The sequence below is a fragment of the Amblyomma americanum genome, chromosome 2, assembly GCF_052857255.1.
Source record: "Amblyomma americanum isolate KBUSLIRL-KWMA chromosome 2, ASM5285725v1, whole genome shotgun sequence".
Lineage (NCBI taxonomy): Eukaryota > Metazoa > Arthropoda > Arachnida > Ixodida > Ixodidae > Amblyomma > Amblyomma americanum.
The window spans coordinates 8,907,162-8,933,090 of NC_135498.1; the positions used below are offsets into that span (position 1 = coordinate 8,907,162).

Sequence of the window (25,929 nt, forward strand, 5' to 3'; positions counted from 1 at the left end):
AAAGGCCTCGTTGGGCAAAAAATTGCGGTGTCGGCGATGTCGGCGTTGTGAGCGAAAAATCACGCGCACGGCTCTTGCAGGTTGTCCCCAAAGATCAACCTAGGAGACAGGTGGACCACCTAGGTCGCGTGACCTTGCGGCTTCATCACAACCTGCCCACCCTGGTGGCAGGTGGCAGTTAATGATTGTTCGCTCGGGAATAGCAACCTGGGCCGCACAAAGCCTACCGCCGGGAGCACCTGCCATGCAGGGCAGTTGCGCGTCGCTTAGCCACTGCACTACTGCCCTAGGAGGGGTGTGAGGACTCCCGGGGATCTGTGAATGTAGAGAATGACCTTCTGCGTATATGTCAGTCAACCCATAATGCTATCGCGTCATATCATTAAAGTGAAGCTTAACTGTGCCCTCCAATTTTTTTTCTTGTTCCCTTGGCTACTTTCCTTTTTTCCTTCTGGTGAAAACAGTGCTTACACAGCACAAGAGACGAGGAGTTTTCTCCCCCTTTCTCGATGATTTTACGCCAGTGGTTCGAGCAGAGCCATTGTGACCGCGCTTCAGCGCCTTCACAGCTATCTACGTGTATACACATGTCTCTCTCACGCAGCGCCCGCTTATAGTTCAACCACCTTACATGCATAAGTTTTCCCGATTCTTTACCGCTTACTTGACACGGAGCTATTTCCGATACAGAACGACTTTCTGTCTACAATTTTTTATGCCGCGGTTTCACCGCATGTGTGAACTCCCAAACTGCCAACGCTGCTGCCGTTTCTCCTAATTAGCATAACTTTTGCATAGATCCTGACTATTACGAGGCACGCCTCTACCTGTAAAACGGTCAGGCTCGGACATTAATACATTTGCTTGCCTTATTATTTGTCTCATCGGAGAGACACACAGTCTAGTGGGAGATTTCTGTTATCAGCAGCTTTTAATTCATAAAAGAACGAAAATGAATTTATCGGAGTTTTCAACATTGACTTTCTTTTTTAGTTGACTGGTCATTATTACGCACTCCATTTTACTTTTAGCTCTTTTTCTCTGCAGCACTGCTGTACTGTATTCACCTTAACCACGTGCTCCGAATTATATTTTGTCTTGTGTTTGTCCAGTAGAACACTGTTGCTTTCGTTTATTTTTGTGACCTTGAATTCTTTTCATTTGCCGCACTTATAAAAGTCTCTCTTTCTTAGCACTAGTTTTTTTTTTTTTTCTAGCACTGCTTTCACCAGTTGTGTCTACCCCTCCCATCCAAAACGCCTGCTAGGCCTGTACGGCCTCTTCAGTGAGAAAATAAGTAAATACGCCTTTTTCTTTCTATCGTGCAGGTTGAATGCAAGAAGGCGCAGCCGAAAGAAGTCATGATGCCCAACAACGTGGCACGGGGAAGAGGTGCCGGTGAGTGGGGACACGTCTCCTTTTCAACCTTTCATTCACACTTTGGTTCCCATTTAGAGTGATGCCTTCTCCCCTTGCAACCGTTCACCATCCTTCTCTCTTAATCAGTATTCAACTGCACGTCAAGTTCCGGCGGCGATGCTCCTAAATTACGCGAAAAGTTCTTTCATTCTGAGGAAAGAATTTCAGTTTTTTTTTCTGCTCATAAGCTTGTTCGCCGACGAACTCGGAATTGCTTATGTTCTCTGGCATGTTAAGTATTCTGCCTCAGTTGCCATGTTTTAATTGGTAAAAGCATCATTCAGTAGCCAGGTGTCGCCACCTTGCGTTTTTCGCAGTGTCGTGATTACTAAGTACCTTTAGAAGAGAAAATGTTGCCTCAGTAAAATTTTTGAGTCCTCCACTACGGCACCTATTTCTTCCTTTCTTTTTTCACTCCCTCCTTTGTCCCTTCCCTTACTGCGCGGTTCAGGTGTCCGCCGATATATGAGACAGATACTGCACCATTTCCTTTCCCCAAAAACCAATTATTATTATTATTGCCTGTGATAAGATAACTCTGGGAGCTGAAACCCCAGTCGGTGACTGAACTTCGATGTCCGTGTACTTGTTTGGCACAATTATGGTAGTTCACAAAAAAATATTCGGCTCTCCTGGCGCACCGAAATTGGAATTTGTTTCACTGACCTGTAAGTTTTGAGTCGGTAACAGAGCTTTTGATCAAACAATGCTGAGAGAGCAGCCGGGCCTCCTCATCTCGTTTATTCCTGAAAAAAAAATGCTAAGCTTATATCTGACCGCACTGTTTTCTCGCAGATGCCTAGTAATACGTGGAAAGTGGCTCTGTTTAACATAATATGAAGATCATGACATCCTCATTTGCCGGAAGTCTGCTCGTAATACAGCAATGATCAATTTTTGAGGCTTATTTAGATAGCCTTGGGCCCGTTGATGTTTTCCACGTCTTCTCAGGATTAAAGAATACCTTTTCAAGTATGTGAGCCACAGGCCTATCATCTCTGATTTAATAAATTAATTGAGAGAAGGTGGTAAGGATAGCGTGAAGGAATTGAAAGGCGAGGAACATGGCTTACATTTTTGTTTTAATTTTTGTAACAATGTAATACAAAAATCTGGGGCACATGGGCAAAACTCATACAGCGTGGCTTGTCTTCCCGTGGAGTTACAATGTGTAGTGCCAAGCAGGGAAGCAGTGCTTGCGAAACAAAACAAAAACAAGACAACGGAAATGATTGTCGTAGAGCTTCGGCAGGTGAACCAATACGAAAAGACTAATGCTGCAATGAAAAGTAAGAGAAAGTTATATTAGGAAAGAGCCGTGATGCTGGCAAGAGAGAAAAGGAAAATAACAACGAACGAAACGAAATCCGTGCCCAATGAGTACCGAACAAGGAAACGGAAGACGGATTTGCCGGGAAGTATATACGGGAAGAGAAAGCGCGCCAAATAACAAAACAGAGACGGGAATGGGATAAAATAAACGTACTAAGTTGCCGGACGCGCAGAGAGAAAAAGAGGGGTAGCAGAGAAAAGGCGAGAGGGAGAGAGGAACAAGTGCAAGCCGGCCGAGGAGACAAAACTGTTCGTTTGTGGCAGCGGACGACACGCGCACATACGCACGCACTCCTGAAGCTCAGGCAGTAAATAACGCGAAGAATCGCCGGGCGACCGGATTAAAAGTATCGTCAGAGAGAGCCGCCGCGAAGGAGGAAAAGGGAAGAGCGCGGGGAGAGGGGGATGGGTGTCGAGAAACGCCTTCGGCACAAGACCACGACGATGCAGACGCCCTGGGAGGCAAAAAGTTTCCTGCGCCTGCTCCTTGCTTCCCCCTCGATCCCCTGGCGCGCTTTCCCTTTACTGTTTTCACGCCCGTATTATCTTTGTCGCTGGCTTTGCTCGAGATGCGGGACGCACCAGTAAAGAAACGCCGCGTAGCGCCGGCTTCGCTGCACCACCGGGAAAACGACGGCAGCGCGATGATCTGAAAGAAAGAAATATGAGAGAGAGAGAGAGGGGGGGGGGGGGGGGGGGAGGGGGGAATGACGAAGAAGTAAAAAGGAGGCAGAGGAAGGTGCCTGCGAAGCGTGGGCGGAGAGTGAAAAAAGAAACGGGGAAAAATGGGGTAAAGAGGATGGAGAGGAGAGGCCATCCAGCCGAAGGTTGCAGAAGCCAGAGAAGAAGAGCCGCTAAGGAAAAGGACGCAGGGGAAGAAAAGCGCGCACGGCGCCCAGAAAGCAGGCCACGATACTGAACATGACAGCGGAGACATTAATAATGATCCCTCTCAAAAGGCTGGCGGCGGCGGAGGGACTTAAACGCGGGCTGCACGCGGGAGTGAAGCCCTCCTCCTTTCCCTCAACGCTTCTACGCGGCCCGCGTCTGCGGAGGAGAAAAGAAAAAAATGGGCGACAGAGAAAAAAATGGGGAATCGGGGAGGAAAACGAAGGAAAGACCGGCGGTGGGACAAGAAGAATAGGGGAGCAAGGCAGGCGCACTGCCTGGCAGCGCCGCAAAGCCGGCAGGGGAAGCCCACCTCCTGCCAGGAAGGCGCTCGCTACAAAAGCAAGTGTGTAACCCTAATGGATCCATTTTTCCCCTGGCCTTCGCTCCTTCCCCTCCAAACCGCCCTCTTGCCTTCTTCCTCCTCCTCGTTCGCTCGGCGCTCTTTTGTGTCCCTCGTATCGCTTCCCCCCCGCGTCTCCACTCCGCTCCGGGATCCTTGGCCTGCGCGCCGGCGCGTTCGAACGTTCCCTAGCTCAGAGCAACGTTTCCTATACGCTTCGCGATGACGGAGCGAAGGCTCGGCCATCAATAAGCCGCTCCTTGCAAGCGGCCAAGACGCGCGTGCCGCCGCCGCCACCGACGCTCCATATTGGAAACATTTTGTCCCGCTTTCACAGCGCGAAAAACGTCACGCTTCTGCCTTAGTCTGTCCGTCCCCTACGCGTGAAGAAGCCCCGTGTCTCCTTTTTTTTTTTAAGGGGGGGGGGGGGGGGGGGCGTCGCGCGAAGCCCCCGGTGCGAGAAGCAGCAGCAGCAGCAGGCGTCCCTCATTGTCGCCCAGTTGGCGCCGAAGTCCGTTGTCGTAAGAGGGCGCCGCCGAGGCGTCGTTTGTTCCTCGGCTCTTTATCGGCTCTTGATGAAGCCTGCGCGAGAAGCCGGGGGTGTTAACGCGGCCCCTGATAGAGTCGCTGCCGCCCGCTGTGCCCCGCCATCGTCGCGGCCACCTCCTCGTTAGGAACCGAGTGATGCATCTTTGGATGCCCCTGTTTCTCTCCCCTTTTCACTCTTTCTCTCCTTCATTGAGCACGCCTCGAAGTGTCGCTATGCTCAGTGTCCGCTGGTGTGTCCGCTGGTCGGCAGCAAATGGGGTGATCAGGCAGTTAGCGCGATTGCAACGCATTGATGTCCCTTCTTCTTTTAAATGGGGGCTCTTGTTTGGGCTGAACACGGTCCGCTACAGAGGGCGGTTCGCTCTGGAAATCGCCGGTGAATGCGCGGTACTTTTGTGGGGCCTAGTTAGACACTGGCTCAGAGCAGCAAAGCGGGGTTTGCATGTGACCGCCGTGCAAGTTTTCGGAACAAAGTTTAGGAACGCTTCAACGCGATACGCGAACCTACATGGTTCTTCTTCCGAACACCTGTTTATACCGACGCCTGAGATAAATAAAGGGAAGAAACGCGACAAAACGCATAAGTGCAGCAAGCTTTCTTGATTAAAAAATCCACCAATATCAGGAAACGATAAGTGCCTTCGTAAGCAACAATGTTTCTTCGCGCCACTCACCACCGCGGCTAGACTTTTTGCTTCTTTCTGTGCGGCATTACATAAACCATTTCCGAGTTGTAACTAAAGCGCCTTTGTAGCTTCGTCAAGATTTGGTGTCGGAACGAGTTTTTGACCTCTCCCTCTTCGTTGACACTTTTACGGCTTGCTACGGTCGTCACATCACCAAGCGGGTGCCGCTAGCTGTTGTGTCATATATTTGCTTAAAATTCACGCATCTCCTTATTACAGCGCACGCTTGCACATAAATCCAGTCATGATTTTAAGAAGCCGACGTGCACTGCAGTCAGTTGGGGCTTCGCTTTCAGTGAACAAAGTAGCGTGAAGGCGGAGATGATTGCGGTAGATGTATTTATTTTTATTTATTTTTTATTTATAGATACTGCGATCTAGTACAGATCATAGCAGGGTGGAAAAAAACAAAGAAAATACAAGCATATAAACACTCAAATTCATAACATTTGCAGGCACTTTTCAAACATCACTAAAGAATTAAGATTAACAGTCTCGCTATTAAGTTTATTCCATTCAGTAATTGTCCTTGGAAAAAAAGAATATTTAAAGCAGTTATTTCGTGCGTTCAATGGGGTTATTGTTAGTGCATGCCTTTGTCTCGTGTTATAGCCTGAGGAGTAAGCAAAATAATTAGAAATATTAACTTTATAATGACCTTTTACGAGCTGGAAGAAAAACTTTAATCGAAAAACACGATTGCGCTCCACAACTGGGGGTAACCCAGTTCGCCTCACGAGCTCACTTACAGATGCACGGCCATATGCGTTAAAAATAAATCTAACTACTTTATGCTGTATTCGCTCTAATTTCTGAATGTTTGTTACCGTGTTCTTCTCTTGTAAGGCATAGCGATGAGCGCGGAAGGGGGGGGGGGTGTAATAATACACGAAACTGTGCACGTTCTATAGTTTACGTACTCTTTAGTAGTCGTTCATCGACGTTTCGTGCTGCATCTAACTGCACCTTGTTTAACGTTACCAGGGTTTATGGACAGCGGCCAGCCAGTGCCGCCAAACGCAGCGGCCTGTCATGTTCTGTTCTGAAGCTGCTCGGTCATTCTATCTCTAGCTAATGTCATGGATCATTTTGACACGCTTTTTTTGAACGTCAAAGGTCATTCACCGCGTGGTGGCAACCAAGGAAACGAGGAGCGTTTCTCGCGAGTCGCTGGTAATGTTGGGACCTTAAAATCTTCACTAATCGGTCGCGTCAAAAGTTACCGTGGTCTCGTTGCGCTATAGGGTCCCGGGTATTTTGACAATTGGGGGTATAATATGCTGGCGTACGAGTATAGGGCACTGGAACGCTCACACGTAGGCGCAATATTCATCGTGAATTTCGTAACCTTGCTTGTCTGCGCACTGTGATCTCAGAACAGCGTTTCCATTTAATGCTGGCGACACTTGTACTTCACTTGTACTTCGGGGTTGAATATAATGCGAGTGAGACAATTCGAGCCATGACAATAAAGTCTAGAAAAAAGATGAATGCAAGCACGCTTCGTTATCGCTGACAAAATGAGTCGTCTCGTATTTGAAGCGAAAACCGAATGGGATACTACTAACCTCCACCAACCAAAGTGAGGTCGTTTAGCTCGTCGCGCTTAGATTGTCCAGTTAGAGTTTCATTTGGACCCGACAGCACATTTACAGCGTGTGCTCACTCTTGCTTCTTTTTATCTTTGTTTCTGTTGCAGAACTGGTCTGGCCGTTGGGTGCTCTTACCGATGGTAAGTCCAACTACACCTGCTCTGATGCATCACAAATGTGCTGCACAATCGCCCTGAGCTTGCGAAGACGCGGTTTTCTCTTTACTATTTTATTAATGTAACTTTTTAAAGCTTGTAGTTCTAGTCTTAGCCAGAAGGTTTAGGTGAAGTGAAATTCTGTCACCGGCATTTTCGTTACTAAAATTTTTATCACAAGCGGACTTCAGATGCTGTAAAAGGTTGATTACAGCATGTCTTAAGTGGGTTAAGGTTTCACTGCATCATAATTCACTTAATAGAGTACACCAAGTCTTGAGCGCTCGCGCGTATTAAGGGGCGCTCTCACGTAAAGCCGCTGCAGAAAAAATAAAAGTTTCCTACTTTCCTTGCCGTTTCATTGTAATCTCGTGGCGCAGGGATTGTCGTCGCAGCCGCGTCGACAAACCGCGGTGCCGAAAACGGTTCCGTCAAACTCCAGTTCCGCACCAGTTCGCCGCTCTTAAATTGCACGGAGCAATCTGGGCGCGCGATAATTTCCGTCCGCCAAATCGCCGCCCAGTCCTCCTTTCAAAATTGCGTTGGTCTCCCTCGATGTCGCAAACGTTGCGCATTTCACGTCCGAAACCGAGCCCGCTTAAAATTGAAAGGGGCTCGAGCGCTTCCCGCAGAAGCCCGGCAGGAACGCATACGCCGAGTGACACAATCACCCCGCGCGCTTCCCGTTATTAGTCGCCCGTGACGGCGAACGCGCAAGCTGGGCGGCCAGTTGCGAGTTCTCTACGCACAGCACCGACCTGTGCCTCGGATTTGGGGCTCCGTTGTCTGTCGCGGGATGGTCACAGACCGGCCAACGTTAGGAAGCGGTTCTCCTGGGAGCGTCGGGTATGTGCAGCTGATGTATATCTGGACTGCAGTTTGAGCGACTTTTCCCAGCGGCGTAGAATATTACAAAGCTCAAGTGGCTTGTTTCTGCTTGAAACTTTTTTACGTTTTGCGAAAACCTTGAGTCAAAAGCGCAGATAAAAAAGATATTGTGAGGAGTTAGATACCGTGCGTCACGAAGTAATCGCCGTGCCGCTGGCAAAGAGTGAGTGAGTGAGTGAGTGAGTGAGTGAGTGAGTGAGTGAGTGAGTGAGTGAGTGAGTGAGTGAGTGAGTGAGTGAGTGAGTGAGTGAGTGAGTGAGTGAGTGAGTGAGTGAGTGAGTGAGTGAGTGAGTGAGTGAGTGAGTGAGTGAGTGAGTGAGTGAGTGAGTGAGTGAGTGAGTGAGTGAGTGAGTGAGTGAGTGAGTGAGTGAGTGAGTGAGTGAGTGAGTGAGTGAGTGAGTGAGTGAGTGAGTGAGTGAGTGAGTGAGTGAGTGAGTGAGTGAGTGAGTGAGTGAGTGAGTGAGTGAGTGAGTGAGTGAGTGAGTGAGTGAGTGAGTGAGTGAGTGAGCGAGCGAGCGAGCGAGCTAGCTGGGGGACGTGAGTGATCGAGTTAACGTGCGAGTGATTGAGCTTGTGAGCTAGCGGGTGAGTTAGTGAGTGAGTGAAAGGAGCGAGTGAGTTGATGAGTTGTTAAGCGAGCGAGTGAGTGAAAGAGTGAGATGATGATGAGCGAGCGAGCGAGCTACCTGGGGGACGTGAGTGATCGAGTTAACGTGCGAGTGATTGAGCTAGTGAGCTAGCGGGTGAGTTAGAGTTAGTGAGTGGGTGAGTGAGTGAAGTGAGTGAGTGAGTTGATGAGTTAGTAAGCGAGTGAGCGAGCGAAAGAGTGAGATGATTGAGCGAGCGAGCTAGCGAATGAGAGTGAGTGAGTTTCAGTTCATAATTGAAAGGTACACTAGCACCGATTCCATCTGCGAAACCATTTTATACTGCAGAGGTTACCACACCACGTCGTCATTAAACGGCCTTGATGAAAATTATGCACCGCTCAGTCGTGTCGTTCTGCAAAGGCCTCTTCTCTCTCCCCGCGGATGGTGCCACTTCAAGTGGTTGTCAACTCTGAAGCGCTGGCAGACGACGGACGAAGGGAGGACGTTACACACAGTGCGCTGAACTAACAACTTTAATATCAAAGGAAGGTGATCCGCCCGTTTTTATACAGTGACCCAAGATTAGTGACCCAAGATTTTTTGAACCCACACCATGCAGACACAAAAGACACAAGGGTGTCCGACCCCTTCCGGTTGGCCAAACATCAAAAATGCGCCTGCGCGCTGCCCCTGCTTTTTCGCTTGTGTTCTTTTGCTTTGAATTTCGCATGCGCCTTGTAATCACTGCTATTCTTGGGTCACTGTACAAAAACGTGCGGATCGCCTTCCTTTGATATTAAAGTTGTTAGTTCAGCGCACTGTGTGTCTCGTCCTCTCCCTTCGTCCGTCGTCTGCCAGCGATTCAGTGTTCACAATGTCAAACCAACTCGCCCAGCAACACACCCTGCTCGAGTGGTGGTCGTAAATCACATCGGCGCTGGCAATAATAATGACTACACAGAAGCGCTAGGTAACTCTTGTTTTCTTCCTCCCTTGTGGGTGGTCCGACGTGGTGACCCAGCACCCTCCCCTGCTTCGAGTAAAAGCCTCTGTAGTCTCAGTTCCTTATTTTAAAGAATCGTGATTACCCTGCGAAGTCGCCTATTTACGCGCCCCCTCTCAAATTCCCGATCTTCTCGAATAACGCTGAAGTAAACAATTTGCGCGACCGCTGCTGCGCCTCTTCCCTGCTCCTTCCCTTCATACTTGCCTTTTTTTCATTATCGCTGTTTTTTTTCACTCTGGGCCCCTTTTTCTACGCCATTGCCTCCTCCTTTCCTTCGTAAGCGCACTTTGTTTTCGATTCGTGGTGTCTGGGTCCTTCTCTCTCTCTCTTCCTTCTGAGGCATTTCCTTCTTCATGGCCGTTGAACGAAAAAGGTGGGAATCAGCTTTAATCAAGACAAATGGCTCCCCGATTGCTTTTCTCTTTTTTTGCCCCCGCTCTCAAATCTGCGCCGCCGAGTCGGCGTTTCGTGTCTCCTCGCGTAACGAAGAGAAAGGAGGCGCCAAGACGGTCGCCCTACTTGAGAGGGTTTTTTTTTTCTTCCTATCTTCGATCCTCTTTGTTTTAGTTGCGGGGACAAGAAGAGGGCCAAGCGCAGGTGCAGCAACGGCAAAACTTTGCTCTCACTAAACTAATTTACGGAAAACATTTCTCAGCGACAAAGACGCATTTTCTGGTAGATTAGGTTAGGTGTGACGGGGCCGTTGCTGAGATGTTCGGGGGACGCAGGAAGCCTCCGTATAGTCTACTCAGCTGCGTCGCCCTGGGGATATAAAATAGAGCGCTCAATAAAACACAATAATTCACAGGGTGGTTACGAGTTTGTAACGCGAATGATCCAGCTTAAGCTGCCTTGTTATCCCGAAAAAAAATTTAGATGTATTAGAGTTGATATAATTGAGCAAATAACCTAACCACTACGTCGCCGCAGCAGGAACCTAGTAGTTAGAGCATCTGCTTCGTATGTGGAAGGTTTTGGGAGGTCCTGGGCTCATAGGTTGGAGGTGCATTTTTATCGTTTGGTGCCTGGCGCTGGGCTTGCGGACTCCGACGCCCACGGCGCAAAACATAGCTAATAATGCTGTAAAAAGAAAAAAAGGAACTGGTTGCTTGCGTCTGGAAGAAAAAAACGCTCGAAGAGGCGAGGATTAAATAAACTTCTAATAGAAAACTTTAGTAAGAACTGCTGTGATGACATGTGCACATAAGTGAACACTAATGCGACCTGTATCCGTGTGGTCCTGCAAGTTTGGGATGCTTGGTGTAACCTTTGAAATTTGAGCTTAGTGATTTTTAGAGATATATACACAATAAACTTCATGTCCCGCGTAGCAGGTCACGGATGGAGTTGCGTTGTTTCCGTTAGATCGGCAGAAATACACACCGCATTGATCTGGGCCAAGGCTGTGCTGTCTAAGGCGTTATGGGCACTTGTTGCCTTTAACAACTTTTTTAAGATCTTAATTTTAAAAAAAGAATTTTCATGGAAAAGACACCTGGACATAATACTTCATTTATTGCGCTTCAGGGGCAAATAATGACGGGAAAAGTGGAAGAAGCCGAGTAAAGAAGGGGGAGCAGCAAACTGAGATACGCGACGAGCATCTTTGCCCGTGCGCCCGACATTGGACTCGACGATGGCGATCGCAAAACAGACAGCACAAGAATCTACGAACTCGTACCGAGCAACTTGCGCGAGCGATGGTTGCGATTCAGTTTTCTCGCAAGCCTTGTTTGCGCTGTGTCCGCACCGTGGTGCCACAAGGTTAAGGGAGAGCGGCCTACGCAGGACGGATGTCAACGTGGCCGCCCAGCCTACCTCTACATTCACGTGCAGGGAGGCCTGCTAGCTTGTCCCGTAGGCCCAGACCCAGCGACTGCATGATAGTGTAGTCATGGGCGCAGCTGTGATGTCATTAGAGTCGGTCTTGATTTACCGCTGTCAGCTCTTTTTCTGTCCTCTTCCCTGTCCCGTACTGGGCGGTCACAAGTGCCGCCCCGTCCTCGCTTCCCTTAGCCGAGATTGAGCACAAAGGCGGAGATGATGGATTGAAGTTATCGATCGTAGATCGGCGTTTCCTGTTGGAGCCGTATGCCTGCACGACGTAGGGTTTGTGTGTGTGTGCGATTGCGTCGGTCTGTCTCCGTTCTGCGTTGAGCTGCAGTTGGAGCGGGCGGAGGGCGAACGGTGAAACGAACGCTGACGTTGCAACTGCAGGGAAGCGAACGCGACGCCAACGTGTCGCCTTTCAGCTGTTGTAAGCGCTTTTGTGCTCTGTATTTTCGCGCAGTCGTGACAAATTAAGGGCAACGGGAACCTACATCAGATTTTAGCCTCACGTATAGCAATGAAAGTGCATGGGCCACTGCAAAAAAGAAAAAGAAAACACGGTGATAATAAAGTGCCGGCAGTTCGCGTTACTCCTAGAAGTGAAAAAATTTTGGAAGTTAGTTTCTATAAAACAACATTTTGAGTGAGTTTGTTACGTACTTTCATATTAACAGCGCAAAGACGACACAAAATAAAGTGTCAAATTTCACACTCTAGGTATTTTATCTCTATTTAGGACAATGCCACTGATGGTGCGCTTTTGCAGTCGTCCTGCAATCTTACAGTCATAAAAACATCTACTATCTCTCTTGTTAGTGCGCCTCCGTGTTTTTCTGTGACACTGCATTTTGTGTACATCGGTTCACAATTATCTTCGGTGTAGTCTTCTTTTTTGCAGTCCGTGCAATGTTTGGCTACGTGGCCTGTAGAGGGAGAGAGAGAGAGAGAGAGAAAAAAACCCTTTAATTGAAAGGCAGAGAATTTAGCCGACGTGTAAAAGTCGCTGGCATGCTACTATGCATGGAGATGGGAATGTGGGAGATAAAGACGGATGTAGAGCGGTGCGGGAAAGAATAAATTAAAGAGAAAAAAAGAGGGAGAACTTAGAACGCGGCCACTAAATACCTACTAAGGTGCATCAGCGAGAAATGATGTAACCTATGATATTATCAAGTGCATAATCCGATATATGGGCTAACAAAGTTCACTGCAAGAATAATGCATGAGAGCAACATGCTATATGGGATTAGAGCTTGACGAGATGTCCAATTTCCTTTAAATACGCAAACAAAAAGTTAAATACGCAAGACATGGGCAGAGAATAAAGACTACTATAGAATTTCTGGTTGCCAGATGGTATAAAATCGTGCTGGCTCTCGAATAAAATTTGGTTGATAGTTGATAGTCAGCGCTGTTGTGCTGTCTTTGCGCTGTGAATATAGAATTAGTTTTCTAAATGCTTCCTCTTGAAGGTGCTTTTGATTCAGATGCAAGCATGGATTAAACTTGGCTTGCTGTTGTATATAGAAAGGCCAGAAACGAGATTAGAACTTCGCTTACGCCTGTGTGTCGAGATAATGGAAACGGAATACTGAGAGCGTGTAAGACACAACATCGAGCGTGCCTACTTCGAGCCAAGAGCGGTTATTTGCAGAATCTCAGCAAAAACCAAAGAACCGCAGAATAGGACAACAAAATATCATCCGCAGCTTTGCGTTTCGACTTTACCTCGTTGTTCACCACGTGACACGACGGTCGTGTTGACGCAAGCGAGTATAGTCGGCTCTATCTGTTTAAAATGTTTGGAGCACAACGCGCGAATACAGCCTTGTTTAGTTCTTAGACGTATTCAGGGGTGCCGCGATTCTTTGGGGCTCTAACTGCAGCTCAACGAAATTCACCCTTTGAATGGGCCGTAGTTAAGTTCACTGATGCGGGTAGTCGGCGTTGTATGAGCTCAGCATGCAGCCGTTGTTTACAGCTCGAGTAGCGATGTTTTCCTTCGTATAGATCGGAACTTGAGTATGATCTGATAGTTGAGCTGTCAATACGACGTTCCGTACTCCCTCCTACTGGCCATGCCGTTCAGCGGACGAATGCGATGTGTTGTAGTGTAGTACTTAACAAACTGTCCTGCAAGTATAGCTGTGCAATTTACCCAGATACATGTATTTGCATCGATACGGTAGTATGATGAACCAGTGCTATGTACTGAGCTTGCTGCAAGAAAGCCGAATTACGCTGCATTCGAAACGGAGTCTAAGACTTACAGCGAAGATTGCATGTACACTTTTCATCCGCTGGCTTCTTGTTTCGTTGCCACTTTCTTGTGATGGTTGTTTCTGAGCTGTGAGTGTTTACTGTGGCGTTAGAAGTGTAGCTACATCTCATTTCTGTACCATTTAGCGAAATTTATTCCGGCCCAAGTTCTCATAGCCTGATTCGTTTAATGCTGTTTGTGCTTAATCGTACCCATTTCCTGCAGCAAGCTCAGATTGGTGTGTTGGTTAGACTACACCGGTGTGCGGTTAGAACATTGATGTTGTGCCGACTGCGGCCTAAGAAAGCAGTCCGATGTAGAGGCCATGAACGGCATCCTATATCCTGTACCTAGACGTATAGTGGCCGTCGTAGTGGAGTCACCGTTAGAGAATTAGGTAGAAGTTAGTCCCATTCTTTCCTCTCAGTCTTTTGCGACGGTGCTGGACAGCATTATTATGCGTACGGAACGGAGCGAACTTTCTTGTACACAAAAGGTGGGTATATGTGAACGAGGGAACCTGGAAACACTTAGGGGCTCTGGCTGTTGACAGAACGCTTGCGTATAAACTCCTGCTTTTCCGGCACTGCCATTTCTAAGACTCGTCGTGGACGCAACCTAGTTCACGTTGAAGTACGCCAGGCTGTAACTTGAAGAGTTACACGTTTTTGTTGATTTAGAAAACTTCTGAAGTCTTTTGGATGTGTTCGATGTTGTTTAAAATGGCATTAATAGTAATTTGTTACAGCTGGCGCTCATCTAACCGATGTGAAAAAGACGGAATACTAAGGCTAGAAGAGCATGCTCATTCCCTGTCTTGTCGTAAAGCTGACTAAATTGGTGTTGTTGTCAACGTGAATGTCGTAATGGTGCACGTTGTAAATTAAACATGTTCAAAACATCCCGGCTCAAACCGGTGCGCAAAGCCAAAATGGGTGAAGAAGCAAGGAAGTAACTAAAGATGTTCTCACAGTGGGGATCAAGATAAAACCACGATGAAGAAATTAACTCTTCGTGAAGAAAAATTTATCACTATGTGTAACGCAGTAGGTGCTGTCTACCATTTAGAATATCTCCTACGCTGAGGACAGGTATTGTAGGCCAATTACAACCAGTGTCATTTTAATGCACATAATACGGCTTTCAGCTTCGAGGCACAATACCCAAGCATGCCTAAGTCTCATGGGTTACCAGCTTTACGGAGAACAGTGGAGGCTGGTTTGAAGAGTATGAGTATTTACTTCTCACGCTTACAGTGTGGAGCACGAATTAAACCTCCGATATTCTGGAGAGTGGGGCAGCACATTTTGTTAAACAATAGCTGAATTCTTCACACAGTTTTCACAGTTTGCTAGAGGGCTAGTTGTTCTTCGCGTGGATCTTTCACCGGCGATTCGCTAGAAAGGCACCCAGTTACAAATTTCCTCAAGCTAAACGCAACGTGAAAAGAAACAAAACAAAAAGAAAAATACCAGATCACGTGGTGTCACGAGAATGCTGTGCCAGCATAAACGTCATCGTACTTTCTCGAGGGATGCATGCCAACTGCCGCGACCGCCTTCAGACAGAACGCCGGGCCTCATCGCGCGCCATTCCTTCGTTCCGGGTTCACCGGCCAAATAACATACGCGTCGCCCGTGTCTGGCGACGCAACGCTTGCCTCTCATAGCGTGCGCACGTAAACACGCTGCACACTCGCACAGTCTAAAACGAACCGGCCGGGGGCCTCTAGAATAAGCCCCCCCTAGCGGAAGAAGCGCGGCTGAGGACAAAGGGCTGCCAAGGAGGGTCGCTGAGGCGCGCGCGTTTATATCTGGAGCAATCATCCGTCACGGAGGTGCATCCAGGTGCTCCCGCTCTGCGCGCTCAAGAATAGAAGGCCTCGAGGTTTGCGTGCGCGCGTGCAGGCCAGATATGTCGACGGAGGAGGCGGAACCTTGGCGACCGTCTGCGGCTTGCGAGGGCGCCTTGACGCGAATGCAACGCGCAGACGTCTTGGCAGCAGCCGGTGGACATTGCCGTGCTCCGTTTGTGTTGCTCGCTCTGCTGCGTCGGCAAAGATAGTCATCATCGCCCCCTTCCTCCCCGTTGTTGTTTTTGCCGGACCACACGCCCCGTCGAAAGGGGGGGGGGGGGGGGGGGGGTGCGTCCGTCTTTTTTTCCCGAGCAGTCGCATGCGATCTCACCGACTCGGCTTGTTCCAGAATGTGGTACTCGCAGGGCGCTATCCGGCAGCGCCATCTTATCGCGCAGACGCGTGACTCCGTGGCAGCCCCCACCTTTCGCCGCAGGAAAGCCGCAACCGCATTCAGACGCCGTTTCTACCTGGCGACGTCGAGGTGCAGCTGAACGGGCGGCGACATTCGTCGTGTGTACGGCCGCTGCATTTAGGACGCGCGAGACATAAATCTTGACTCCCATTGCAGGTCTAAATGCGTACCTGCAGTAGCGCCGCGCGGTAATTTATTGTTGCGACAGCTATGCGCTTACCTTGGCTCGACCTGCGCGGGGGGCGCCACGTAGTGTCGGCTTCAAGAGCTGAATCGGCGCTTTATAAATGCGCCGATGTGCCGTACCATTTACAGCCCTCTGCGAGAAGCGCGCGAAAGATTTCTAGGCGTTCCTTGCCTTTGTCGTGCAGCGCGTACGCGCAGACTTCTTTGCCGCAGATCGTCTGCCAAGATCGGGAGAAAGTGACAAAGGGATACGAGTTTAACCACTAACTGCACAGCCAGTCAGACAGTGGGGCTATGTATCCTAGACATGCTCGACACACTTCCACGAAACCTAATCCTTATCGTTCGTTTTCTTAAGGCGATATGGCGCTATAATTTTCTGTGTCAGTTTTGCAACTCGGAGAAAGGAAAAACACACATGTAGTTAGGGAGCACCTTCTGATCAACTTTCACGCTGAGCTTTAAACGCCACAGCACTGATTTGCCATAATTCAGCCTGGTTGGCTACAAACCTCAGTGGCCCAACCTTGTTAAGCAGGCCCTCGTGATGATTACTTTTTATGTTTGTACTGTTCCGCAGATTGCATATTTCTTTGCAGTAAGTGAATTCTGTAAGCTCGAGAACTAGCAATCACTACGGCAATTGTCTGCGAAGCTGCTACTTCTTGAGTTGGCTATGTCGACGCGACCCAACAGTATATAGAGTGCGGTTCATGTCTAAGCGTTGTAATGGCATGAAACGACACCAGGTCTAGCCGCATTTTTAATTAAGTCGCTATTCTAGCTGCCTTGAGTTCCGAGTCAACGCTGCGGATCAGCCTAACAACCTAGATGTACCACTACCAAACAACCTAACTCTATCACAGCCGGAGAACCTCTGTGTACCACAGTTACACTACTAGCGACAGCTCTCGGTGCGGAAATTCAAGCGGGGTTCAACCAAGCTTATTTTTTAAGCGTGTAATTGCGGACAAGTAAGCGGTCATTTATTTCAAGAACAAAGCTATGCCGCACGAGGGCGAAGTTAAGAAACAAAAATGGCAGAGCCGGAGAAAGCGGGAAGTAAAACTAAACTATTTCTAACAGAGCCCAGAAACCGTACTTTGGAAAGATTATTTTTTTTCGTTTCATTCATTTCGTTTCATGCCCTTCTGCATCCTTCTGCAGGCGGCAGCTTCCGTCTGTGACGTTTGGCTGGTAGCTAACAAGGTTGATAGTCGGCATAGTGGCGCTGCCGTCTATGACGTCACAGCGGGGCTAAGAGAACAGATCGAGAAATGATTGTTAACAAATTACGGCTCCAGTTTTATGTACTGTTTTGAAACTTAGTAGCTTGGAAACCAGCGTTGCGCACTTTTTCTAATCTGATTTCTTTGTTTTGCCCGGTGCTTCTCCTTGCCTGTGGCTTCCATCGTCCCTTCGGCGTGCCCTGGCGGCTACTACTACCCCATGGCTGCGGTATCTACAGCTGGCTTCCCGGCCTACGGCTACGGCCGTGGGGGCTACCCCGGCTACCCGGGATTTGGCTACCCCTTCGCAGGTATGAACCTTAACATGCAACATCTCTGCCTGCCCTGCCCACCCTTGGACCCTTTGAACCTGTACAACCTGCATTCCATGCAGCTCATTTAAGGCCCCCCTCAGAGACGCTCGCCGATGATATGTCTCGGCTGCAGCGACGTGGTTGCACTTGCCTCCTCCTCGCTCTTTCTCTCTCTCTCTCTCGCCTTCTGTACTCTCTCCTCTCTTCTTTTCGCTGTAAGCGGCTTCCTGAGCTGTCCGTGTCTTCGTCGACACAGCATCTGCGCATCCGTGCTACTCTGTGGAGAGTCACGTGTTTTCCGTTCACGTGTGCTGAATTCTTCTCTTGCCATCGTGCTTGTTCTTTGTTGGAATTCAGGCTGTTCTCCAGCTCGCTAGCTACGCTTTCCTTTTTTTTCATTGTTCTTCGCACTGTTTCGGGCCGAACGTTCCGCATCGGTGTCACAGTCTGTGTACCTTTTAATGGGCCAAATGGAGCATGTCTTATTTAGGATTAAGAATAATATGTAATAGAGGGTCGCTCCGAAGCTCGCTCTCCAGTAGAGTGCGGTGAGGCGAGGTTTCACCTGTGTCTATTTTTTTTTTTCACCTGTCCTTCAGCACGCTCTTACTAACATCGTTACAGTTTTCCGAACAGTGCTTTGATGGCTGGTATGCACCGTTCTTGGGAAAGCTTTTTTTTCCTTCTTGTCGTAAAACGGACATAGTAAATGTATTTTAAATGCTACCGCACTAGGCCAAGTCACCACAAGCATTGACCGAATGGCTTAGCGTCTCCAAGCTCTAAAGAAACTTTTGTTTTATGCTGGTGCGTCTCGTTGTCCGAGACATGAGCTGATGCATAAAGGTGCAGGCCGCCAAGCAAGCACTGTTCGGGGTTTTCTAGTCTCGAGCTAATAATCACCTCCAGTACGTCTGCGACGCTAACGCGTAGTTCATTGTCCTCAGTTACTAACTTGCTCTGTCGCTTTCACATTCTGTTATTAACCAGCGACATCGTTCGAAGCGCATAGTGGTTCATGTCAAATATTCGCCACTGTCAGCGACTAGTCCCACTTTCTGAAGTGCTTCGGTGACTCAGTTATTCTTAGCTACATACATTTGTGAATGGTTTCGAACACCGAGCTCGCTGGGAGCGCGGGCTTAGGACGAGGTTGATGGTCTCTGTTTCGCGAGTGCCATGTATCCGCGCGGAGGCGCTGTCTTCCTACGTCTGTCGTGTCGTCACCGTCGACGTCACCGCCGGCTCCTTGTCTACGTCTGCTCTGCCTCGCCGTCACCGCCATCTTGTTGGCCACACCACCTGCTGCCCTCTTGCCTCTGTTGTGCGCGTGTGCGTGCCAAGCAGTTTTTCGCCACCCTGCCTCCGATAACCGGCGTGTTGTGTTACGTAATACTTTTTGCCCTCTCGCTCTTAATTTACCGTCACGGTGGCTCAATAACTGCTTGCGCAAGCCACCTCTCGGAAAAACAACCCCACCTTGACTGACTGACATGTCGATATGATCGACCACCGCGGCGTGGGATGTGACAACGCCACCCGCCCGCCCCCGTCATTGGTGGGCGCCGTGCCACATGTTCTTTCCTGTGCCTGTTTCTCTCTCCCCTCCCCTGCCCCTCTTGTCACGTGTGCGTTGTTACGAATGCCCTTTGTGCCACAAAATACATTACACGCCTGTCTCTAACGCCTCTTTACACTTTGTGTCCGCTCGGAGCATGGTACGGGCCTTATTTTTGTCGCTATTTTTTTAGAAGCCTTCAAAAAACTAAAGCTTCTTCGCGAATTTCATACTTCGCGTCACAGTTAGTTCTGAAGAGAAACGTACGTTGTAAGCATCAGAGTTGTTTTTTTTTTATGTGGAAGAATGGTTTGCTAGCGCCGCGACCACAGCTGTTATCGTCCACGACAAGTTCTGGAGGAAAATATTAAAATTTTCCAATAAGTAACGCTACCGTCTTAAGCAGCTCTGAGCAGCCAAATCTAAACTAATTGATAGCAAAAGGAATATCAAACCTTTGCAACACGATGTGATGCCTGCCACATGGTTCGGTAATTCACATGCAAATCTCTGCGGCGCTATCATGCTCAGTGAAACTGATGAAAGTATTGGTGCGTGTAAATACAGTCCAGACAAGAGTATAAAGGAGCTACCTGTCGAGAAAAGAGCAAGCCCTTTCTAGGCACTTTTCGTTAGACCAGTCCTCACTTGCAAACTCCCTGTGAACCACTGTACTTAATTGCGCTGACAAAATGTCGTAATGGCGACGTCAGTGTGTATTACTACTTCAATTGTTCTACAGCGGCGGGATTTAAAAAGAGTATGCGAAGAGAGAAGCAGAGAAGCATACACTGCAACATCTGTCCGAATGCGAGCCGAACGTTGTGGCGTCCTGGCCGCATCGGGTTTTCTTGCTTTCTTCTTCCTCTACGCCCTTCTGAAAAGCTGCTGCTGTCGCCTTTGCTTTACCTCGCACTGATACGCTGCCCTTTGCTACTAAACCGAGCTGCGAATGCACGATACCCTGCACCGGCATTAATTTGTCATCTTTTTCCTGTGAGCACTGCAAACGTGCTTCGTGCTAATCTTCCCCACTTGTTAGTTTAAGTCCTTCTGCATTTCTTGATCCTGCTGGCGCTGCGGTGGTAGTAATGTCTCAAGCTGGGGAGCATGTACTACTTCAACAGGGCTACGACTGAAGCAGGGCTTCGTCGCAGATAAATCTAATGTGTGTCTAAGAATGTAAAATGACACCCCTGTCATTTCCTCTCCTAGGAAAATGCAGCGAAAAATTTTCTGTCTCCCTTGGTTATCAAGTATTAATTAATGGCATTCAGCTAGTTTTGTCGTAATGGAGCATATCCACCGATAACTGCTAGCGAGCAGCGTACGAATGTTCCCGGCTTTGTATGCTCCAACGCCAGCCTTGTAACGGCCAGAAAGCCTCAAGCAGGCCGCGCATAAATGTGAAACGGGAAATTCGCTTGGCTTCCGGAACAGGACGAATTAAAATATCCGCAATTTTTCTTCGCAAGCGCGAGTGAAACTTATTATTATTATTATTATTATTATTATTATTATTATTATTATTATTATTATTATTATTATTATTATTATTATTATTATTATTATTATTATTATTATTATTATTATTATTATATGATGTAGGTAACCTAGCCGTGATAAGCCTAAAATTATTGAGCGTCCGGATGAGCGCATAGCTAACCATTGCACAGGTGGCCGTTGGACCTTTTGAGGACAAGATGCCGTAATGCCATGGCACTGGCTGCCAGAGAGTGAGGTATACACTGGGCCAGGTGAATGCTCCGCCTTTTTGAATGTCTACTATGGCGAAGGATTGAAGTAATTTGTTTTTTTTTTTATGGCAGCTTCGTCCCAGAAACTTCCGCTGCCACTTGTGCATAAATGTAGTACCCGAGAGGCTCACCACAAGTACGTTAGGAAAATATGCTTGAGATGTGAAAACAGGTTTGAAAAAGGGTCTGTAGGCAAACGAATTGAAGCAACAGCGTCCAGCACAGAAAACAAAAAGTGCACACTGGAATTTGAAAGTAAACTTTCTTGTTCTATCAGACATGTTAGTGCATGTTTAGGTTGCTTTTTCGTCTTTTGCGGAGGCGTTTACCTTTGTTTGCGTCTTCCTCTTCTGTTTTTTTTTTGTTTTGTCGTGCTTTATTAACCCGTAGCTTAGATGGCAAAGCGCGAAGCCGCAGTCAGATTCATGCAGAAAAGTCGATTGATCTGCCGCGCCCAGGTCCTCCCGAGATGGTGATTCCAATCAACTACTTCTTAATGTGATAACCGCTGAAGACGCGAGTGGCTCCCCACAACGGCGGCCCGAGAACCTTCCAAAAACAACCCGTCGACTCGCTGTGTTCAGTGCCTCTGCCAGCTCTGTGCTGCTTTGCGTGCATCGGTGCAGTTCCGGACACCCTCTATCCCGTTCTCTAATTCTCTGTTTTTGCCACACACCTTTTTATTTGTGCACGTTTGCCATCTTCTGTTGCTTGCCATAGCTGTAGGTTTTTTGTCGTAGTGAAACACGTCATTAGCTGGTGCCTGTTTGCATTACACAGTGTTGTGTAGGTATTGCTGTTGCCTTTGTTTTAACGTGTATAGTATATTAGCGTTGAATTTTTTTTTTAGTTATCTAACATGCATTTTATAGCTGTCTTGTATCCTTGGAAGCCATTTTTGTTTTGTTACAAATTAGCCACCTGAAGCAAGCCATAGGCAGACAACATTGCTGCGGTGCTTGAAGCATCTTCGAGAAACCAAAACCAATGCGGTGCTCCGGGGATCACGATATAATGGAGCTCTATGTGCACTAGCGCAATTATCGAAGATGAAAAAACGCACCACTGTCGTTTATCGAACGTGCTGTTAGGTTTCCGTCTGAAACACTCTCGTCTAGTCATTTCACGGTTAACAAGACGCGCTGTTGTGCTTTAAGCCAATCGTATCGGCTGGGCGTTTCTTTTCAGGAATATATATATAATGCCGTCGCCGCAGGCTTCAGAGGAGCACTTCGCGGTCGCAGGCCGACCTCTATAACCGCCTTCCTGAGTACTTCACTAAGAAGGAGAGGCCTAACGCGGTATTAATTGTTGCCAAAGCATTATCTTCAAAGAATAAATAAAATATATATATACGCACTGAGTTCGGATACGAAGGCTGCAAAACATAGCCTGCTTTCTGCTTCCACGTAGTCTGATTACCCCTCTCTTTCCTGCCGTTCAGGATCCACTGCGAAATCCGTTATATCTGCCAATTAAAGCAAGCTGCGCGAAAGCAACTGCCTTACTTAGTTGATTCGTGAAAAGCAGACCCAGCGTGAAGCGCCAGGTTTGTGCCCTGGTTGACTAGAGTTACGATTCCATGCCCGAAAGCATGCTTTGTTTCCCGCCATTCAAAATTCGCTGCGTGTGTTCTAGCCTCTCCTTTGCTTTTACAGTGTTCCTATTTTTCTTGCTTTCTCTGCCTTCCTTCTTTACCATACCTTTCTTACTCCCTTTCTTCCACATTGTTAGCATCTTTAGGCCGCCACCTGGCAAGCATCATCGTTTTAGTTCGTTTTGTCTTAACGTTTACAAACGCTTGAAAAAAAAAAAAAAAGCTTGCACTTCGCTAATTATTGCGTCTAGCTGGTCTCTGTTGTCTTGTCTTTGCGTTCTGCTTTGAACTAAGTTTGTGCTTTCATGCTTGCCTCGCGCCCTTAAAACCTACGCCGAACGCTTTAACTTTATTTCAGTCTGGTCACCACCAGTGTCATACGATTATCTAGGAATTCATTTCGTTTCTTTCTGATTTTTTGTCTCTGTTTCTCTTATTTTTTTTCGTAATTTAAGCCTTGAGTTTAAGTAAGGAATCTAGGCGACGCGTGCATATTTTTCTGCCTCGCTATAAAGGCTAATGTAAATAAAACAACGAAATACATCTCACATGACACATTCTGAAACGCCTTTCTAACGCGGTTGCCCCAGTGACTACAAAATGACCAATCAGAAGTAGCGTTACGGGTTTTAGGCCAGGTATGAAAACAGGCTCGCGTAACATTATCAGTCCCACGTGCATATCGCCGTCTGTGCTTAGTCCTCTTAGGTGTCCAGGTGCGATGACTTTGGCAAGAAGTGAATCGGCCCCTAAACTCCGCCAGAAATAATCCTGGTATGGGCTATGGGGTTATGCTAATGAGGTCAAGAACGCATGACAGGATCCCAGTTGCGGCGGCCACTTTCTGATGGAGGCGAAATGCAAAAGCACCCTTGTGCTGTGCTGTGCTACCGCGTATTAAATATTCCCAGGTGGTCGGAATTAATCCGGAGCCTTCCGCTACGGCGTCTCTCAGTGCCCCATCTATCGCTTTGGAATGTTAAACAACACATGCCAATACCATACCATTAACTTAATCGACAGTCATTCGCTTGTGGCCTGAACACTCTATGTATACGCTATAGACATTTTTGTATTAAGTGCTATCGTGGTCGGTATACAGTATGTACAGGGCGTGTCGCGTGATATGAACCAACATTTGGTAAATACTGCTACTATTTTTTTTTAGGCTTAAGCCCAAGCATTATTATTAGCGGTGCCGGGATGCACGCAAGAGGATTTTTTTCTATAATTAGCAGCCTAAAGCATTTTTTATAAAACCAACTTTTGTATGTATCATGTGACGCTGCATAACTTCTTGATACGTTCTTTGTTAGGAGTTCAAAAGGTTATTATTTTTAGGTCATTAACTCAGTAATATAAAAACTGTAATTATTTTTGTTAACTGCTGTAAGCAAGAAGCGAAGTTTTGTGAAAGCGTTTTCTTAAAAAAAAGTACAATTTTTAACAACAACATGTTGCAGCTAAAGCTACGTGCCACACCCTGTATAATAAACCAAAATTATCGGCTGGCGTTGCAGCCTACAATGCATAAAAAGAGAATTTATTGAGAACGACGCAACAATGGTACATGTTGTGAAACTATGATGACAGGTTCACACTCGGACCACGTACAAACACAATTTCTTGACATTATATACCTACAATGCAGAGACATTTAATTCTAAGCGTCCGTGTGTGCGCTTCTGTCTCCAGAGCGCGAAATGACGTCATTGGACGCGCGATTTATGAGCACAGCGCGTCTTCTTTCTGATTGGTCATTTCAGAAGTCGATGGCTTTCGAGTGAAAGCGACGCTCGCAGCTGTTGTACTGCGCTCACGAAGGCATTTTATCACCTTCCAAAAATATACACGCATTTACTCAGCTATATAAGCACAAATAAATTCATGCGCATATACAAAGCGCAGTTGTCACCGACTCTAAGGAGACAAAAAGAAAGGTTTATTTTTTTTCTTCTCCTCTTCGTTTCAGTTTCCTTGGCAGAAGCGCTGGGGACGCCCGATGTTTTTTACTCGGTCATTCGGTTGCCTTAAGAGCAGGAATTCCACGCACGTTCTTACACGCCTATTCTCTGCGGAGCGTGTTGCGGACTTTTTTTTTTTTTGCCTTGACTGTTGCAGCGACTTGTCAGGAAAACAAAAGGAGAATGGACATCTTTCACTATTATTTTCTTGAACATAAAGACACGCCGATGACAATGAACTGTTCGCTGTCTCGTTCTTTAAGCCCTGTTGTCTTCCTCTTTGCTCTTATTTTTACGATTCACGTAAGTTGTGAGCGAGCTGTTTATGGAACGATGTGTATTCCTCGCCCCGAGGCGTTCTGTAACCAAAGCGCTTCATTGTTGAAACCTGCGGAGAGGCGTCCTCACTGGGCTTCACTGGGCTCAGGCGTAGAGCTGCTTCTTGAGAGCAGAGTGCATTACCTTACGCATTTGTTGTCTCGCCTGTAAACGGCAGAGCGATCTGTCTTATGTAGTGCTGAACGCAAGCGTCACAGGATCGGTGAACGAATGATAAAACAGCATAAGCACAGAGTATTTATTTCATGATGAGGCGTTCCTTTCGAAGCACTCCCGCTCGAATGTGCAATGCAGCAGGAGCGTCTGTGCTTCTAAGTTCTTTCATGATTTAACAGCGCGAAGAACTTACAAACCATGAATAGTATTAATTTGCGCAAATTGCAGCCTGAATTAAATGTTTTAATTAGTTCAAGTCGATAACCATCAAGCACTGAAAGTACTGATGTTAACAAAAACGTCACTACTGCACTACTGCCAACTAATTGTCTGCGAAGCTGCAAAAGCTTGCACAAAGAGGCCCAGACTCGTGCGCACCTCTCTAAAGGAAGGCCCGATCAAGTGCTCTGATCTACTCACTTGCTTAGGCATTCTTTTCCCTACTCTTCTGAGACACTACTACGTACCATAACCTCAGTTCCGTGACATCAGGCAAAACCGCTGTCACGCTTCAGTGACTCTACTCTAGATAGCGCGATCGCGCCTCCCTTCTTTTTCTGTGCGTCCTTTGGGTTTTGTATGGCTACGCTTCATATTCTTCACTGTGAGTTCATACCAACTCGACTTACAATCCATCCTTTTTGAGCACTGTCTCCAAGCACAAAGGCAAAACGAGCCTTCGGCAAAACGAGCCCTCGGCAAAACGAGAGACATGACCGAGGTCCGAGTGCAGCTTCTCACTGCGCACTCTGCTCAGCGAATCTGGTGCAGTCGGCTCTCCGCAAAACGCCTGATTGTTTCACATCATTCCTGCATCCCCGAGTGACACGAATGTGCGCTGTAAAAAAATGTGCTTGGATCTTGCCACGCTCAGTGGGCGATGACGTAAAAAAAAAAGCAAGACGAGAGTAGTAGACGTCACGGCACGCAGTTTTGAGGCGATAGTTTCTACCGAAGCCACCTCGCATTGGGTCTTGCATAATCTGAAGCAGCCTCTACGACCTCCGTATCGTTGCATCGA

The 25,929-nt window shown here is 47.6% G+C and overlaps 1 protein-coding gene across 11 annotated transcripts in view; it reads left to right on the top strand.

Annotated features, from left to right (window-relative positions):
* The window catches only part of Rbp6 (RNA-binding protein 6), a 509,349-nt gene that overhangs the window by 433,349 nt on the left and 50,071 nt on the right, over nt 1-25,929 (top strand). For all 11 annotated transcript variants that reach the window (XM_077652967.1, XM_077652959.1, XM_077652964.1 and 8 more), the window contains 3 exons: nt 1,329-1,398; nt 6,917-6,949; nt 17,463-17,534. In XM_077652967.1, coding sequence (XP_077509093.1) covers nt 1,329-1,398; nt 6,917-6,949; nt 17,463-17,534 — 175 coding nt within the window. The remainder of the gene's footprint in view (nt 1-1,328; nt 1,399-6,916; nt 6,950-17,462; nt 17,535-25,929) is intronic.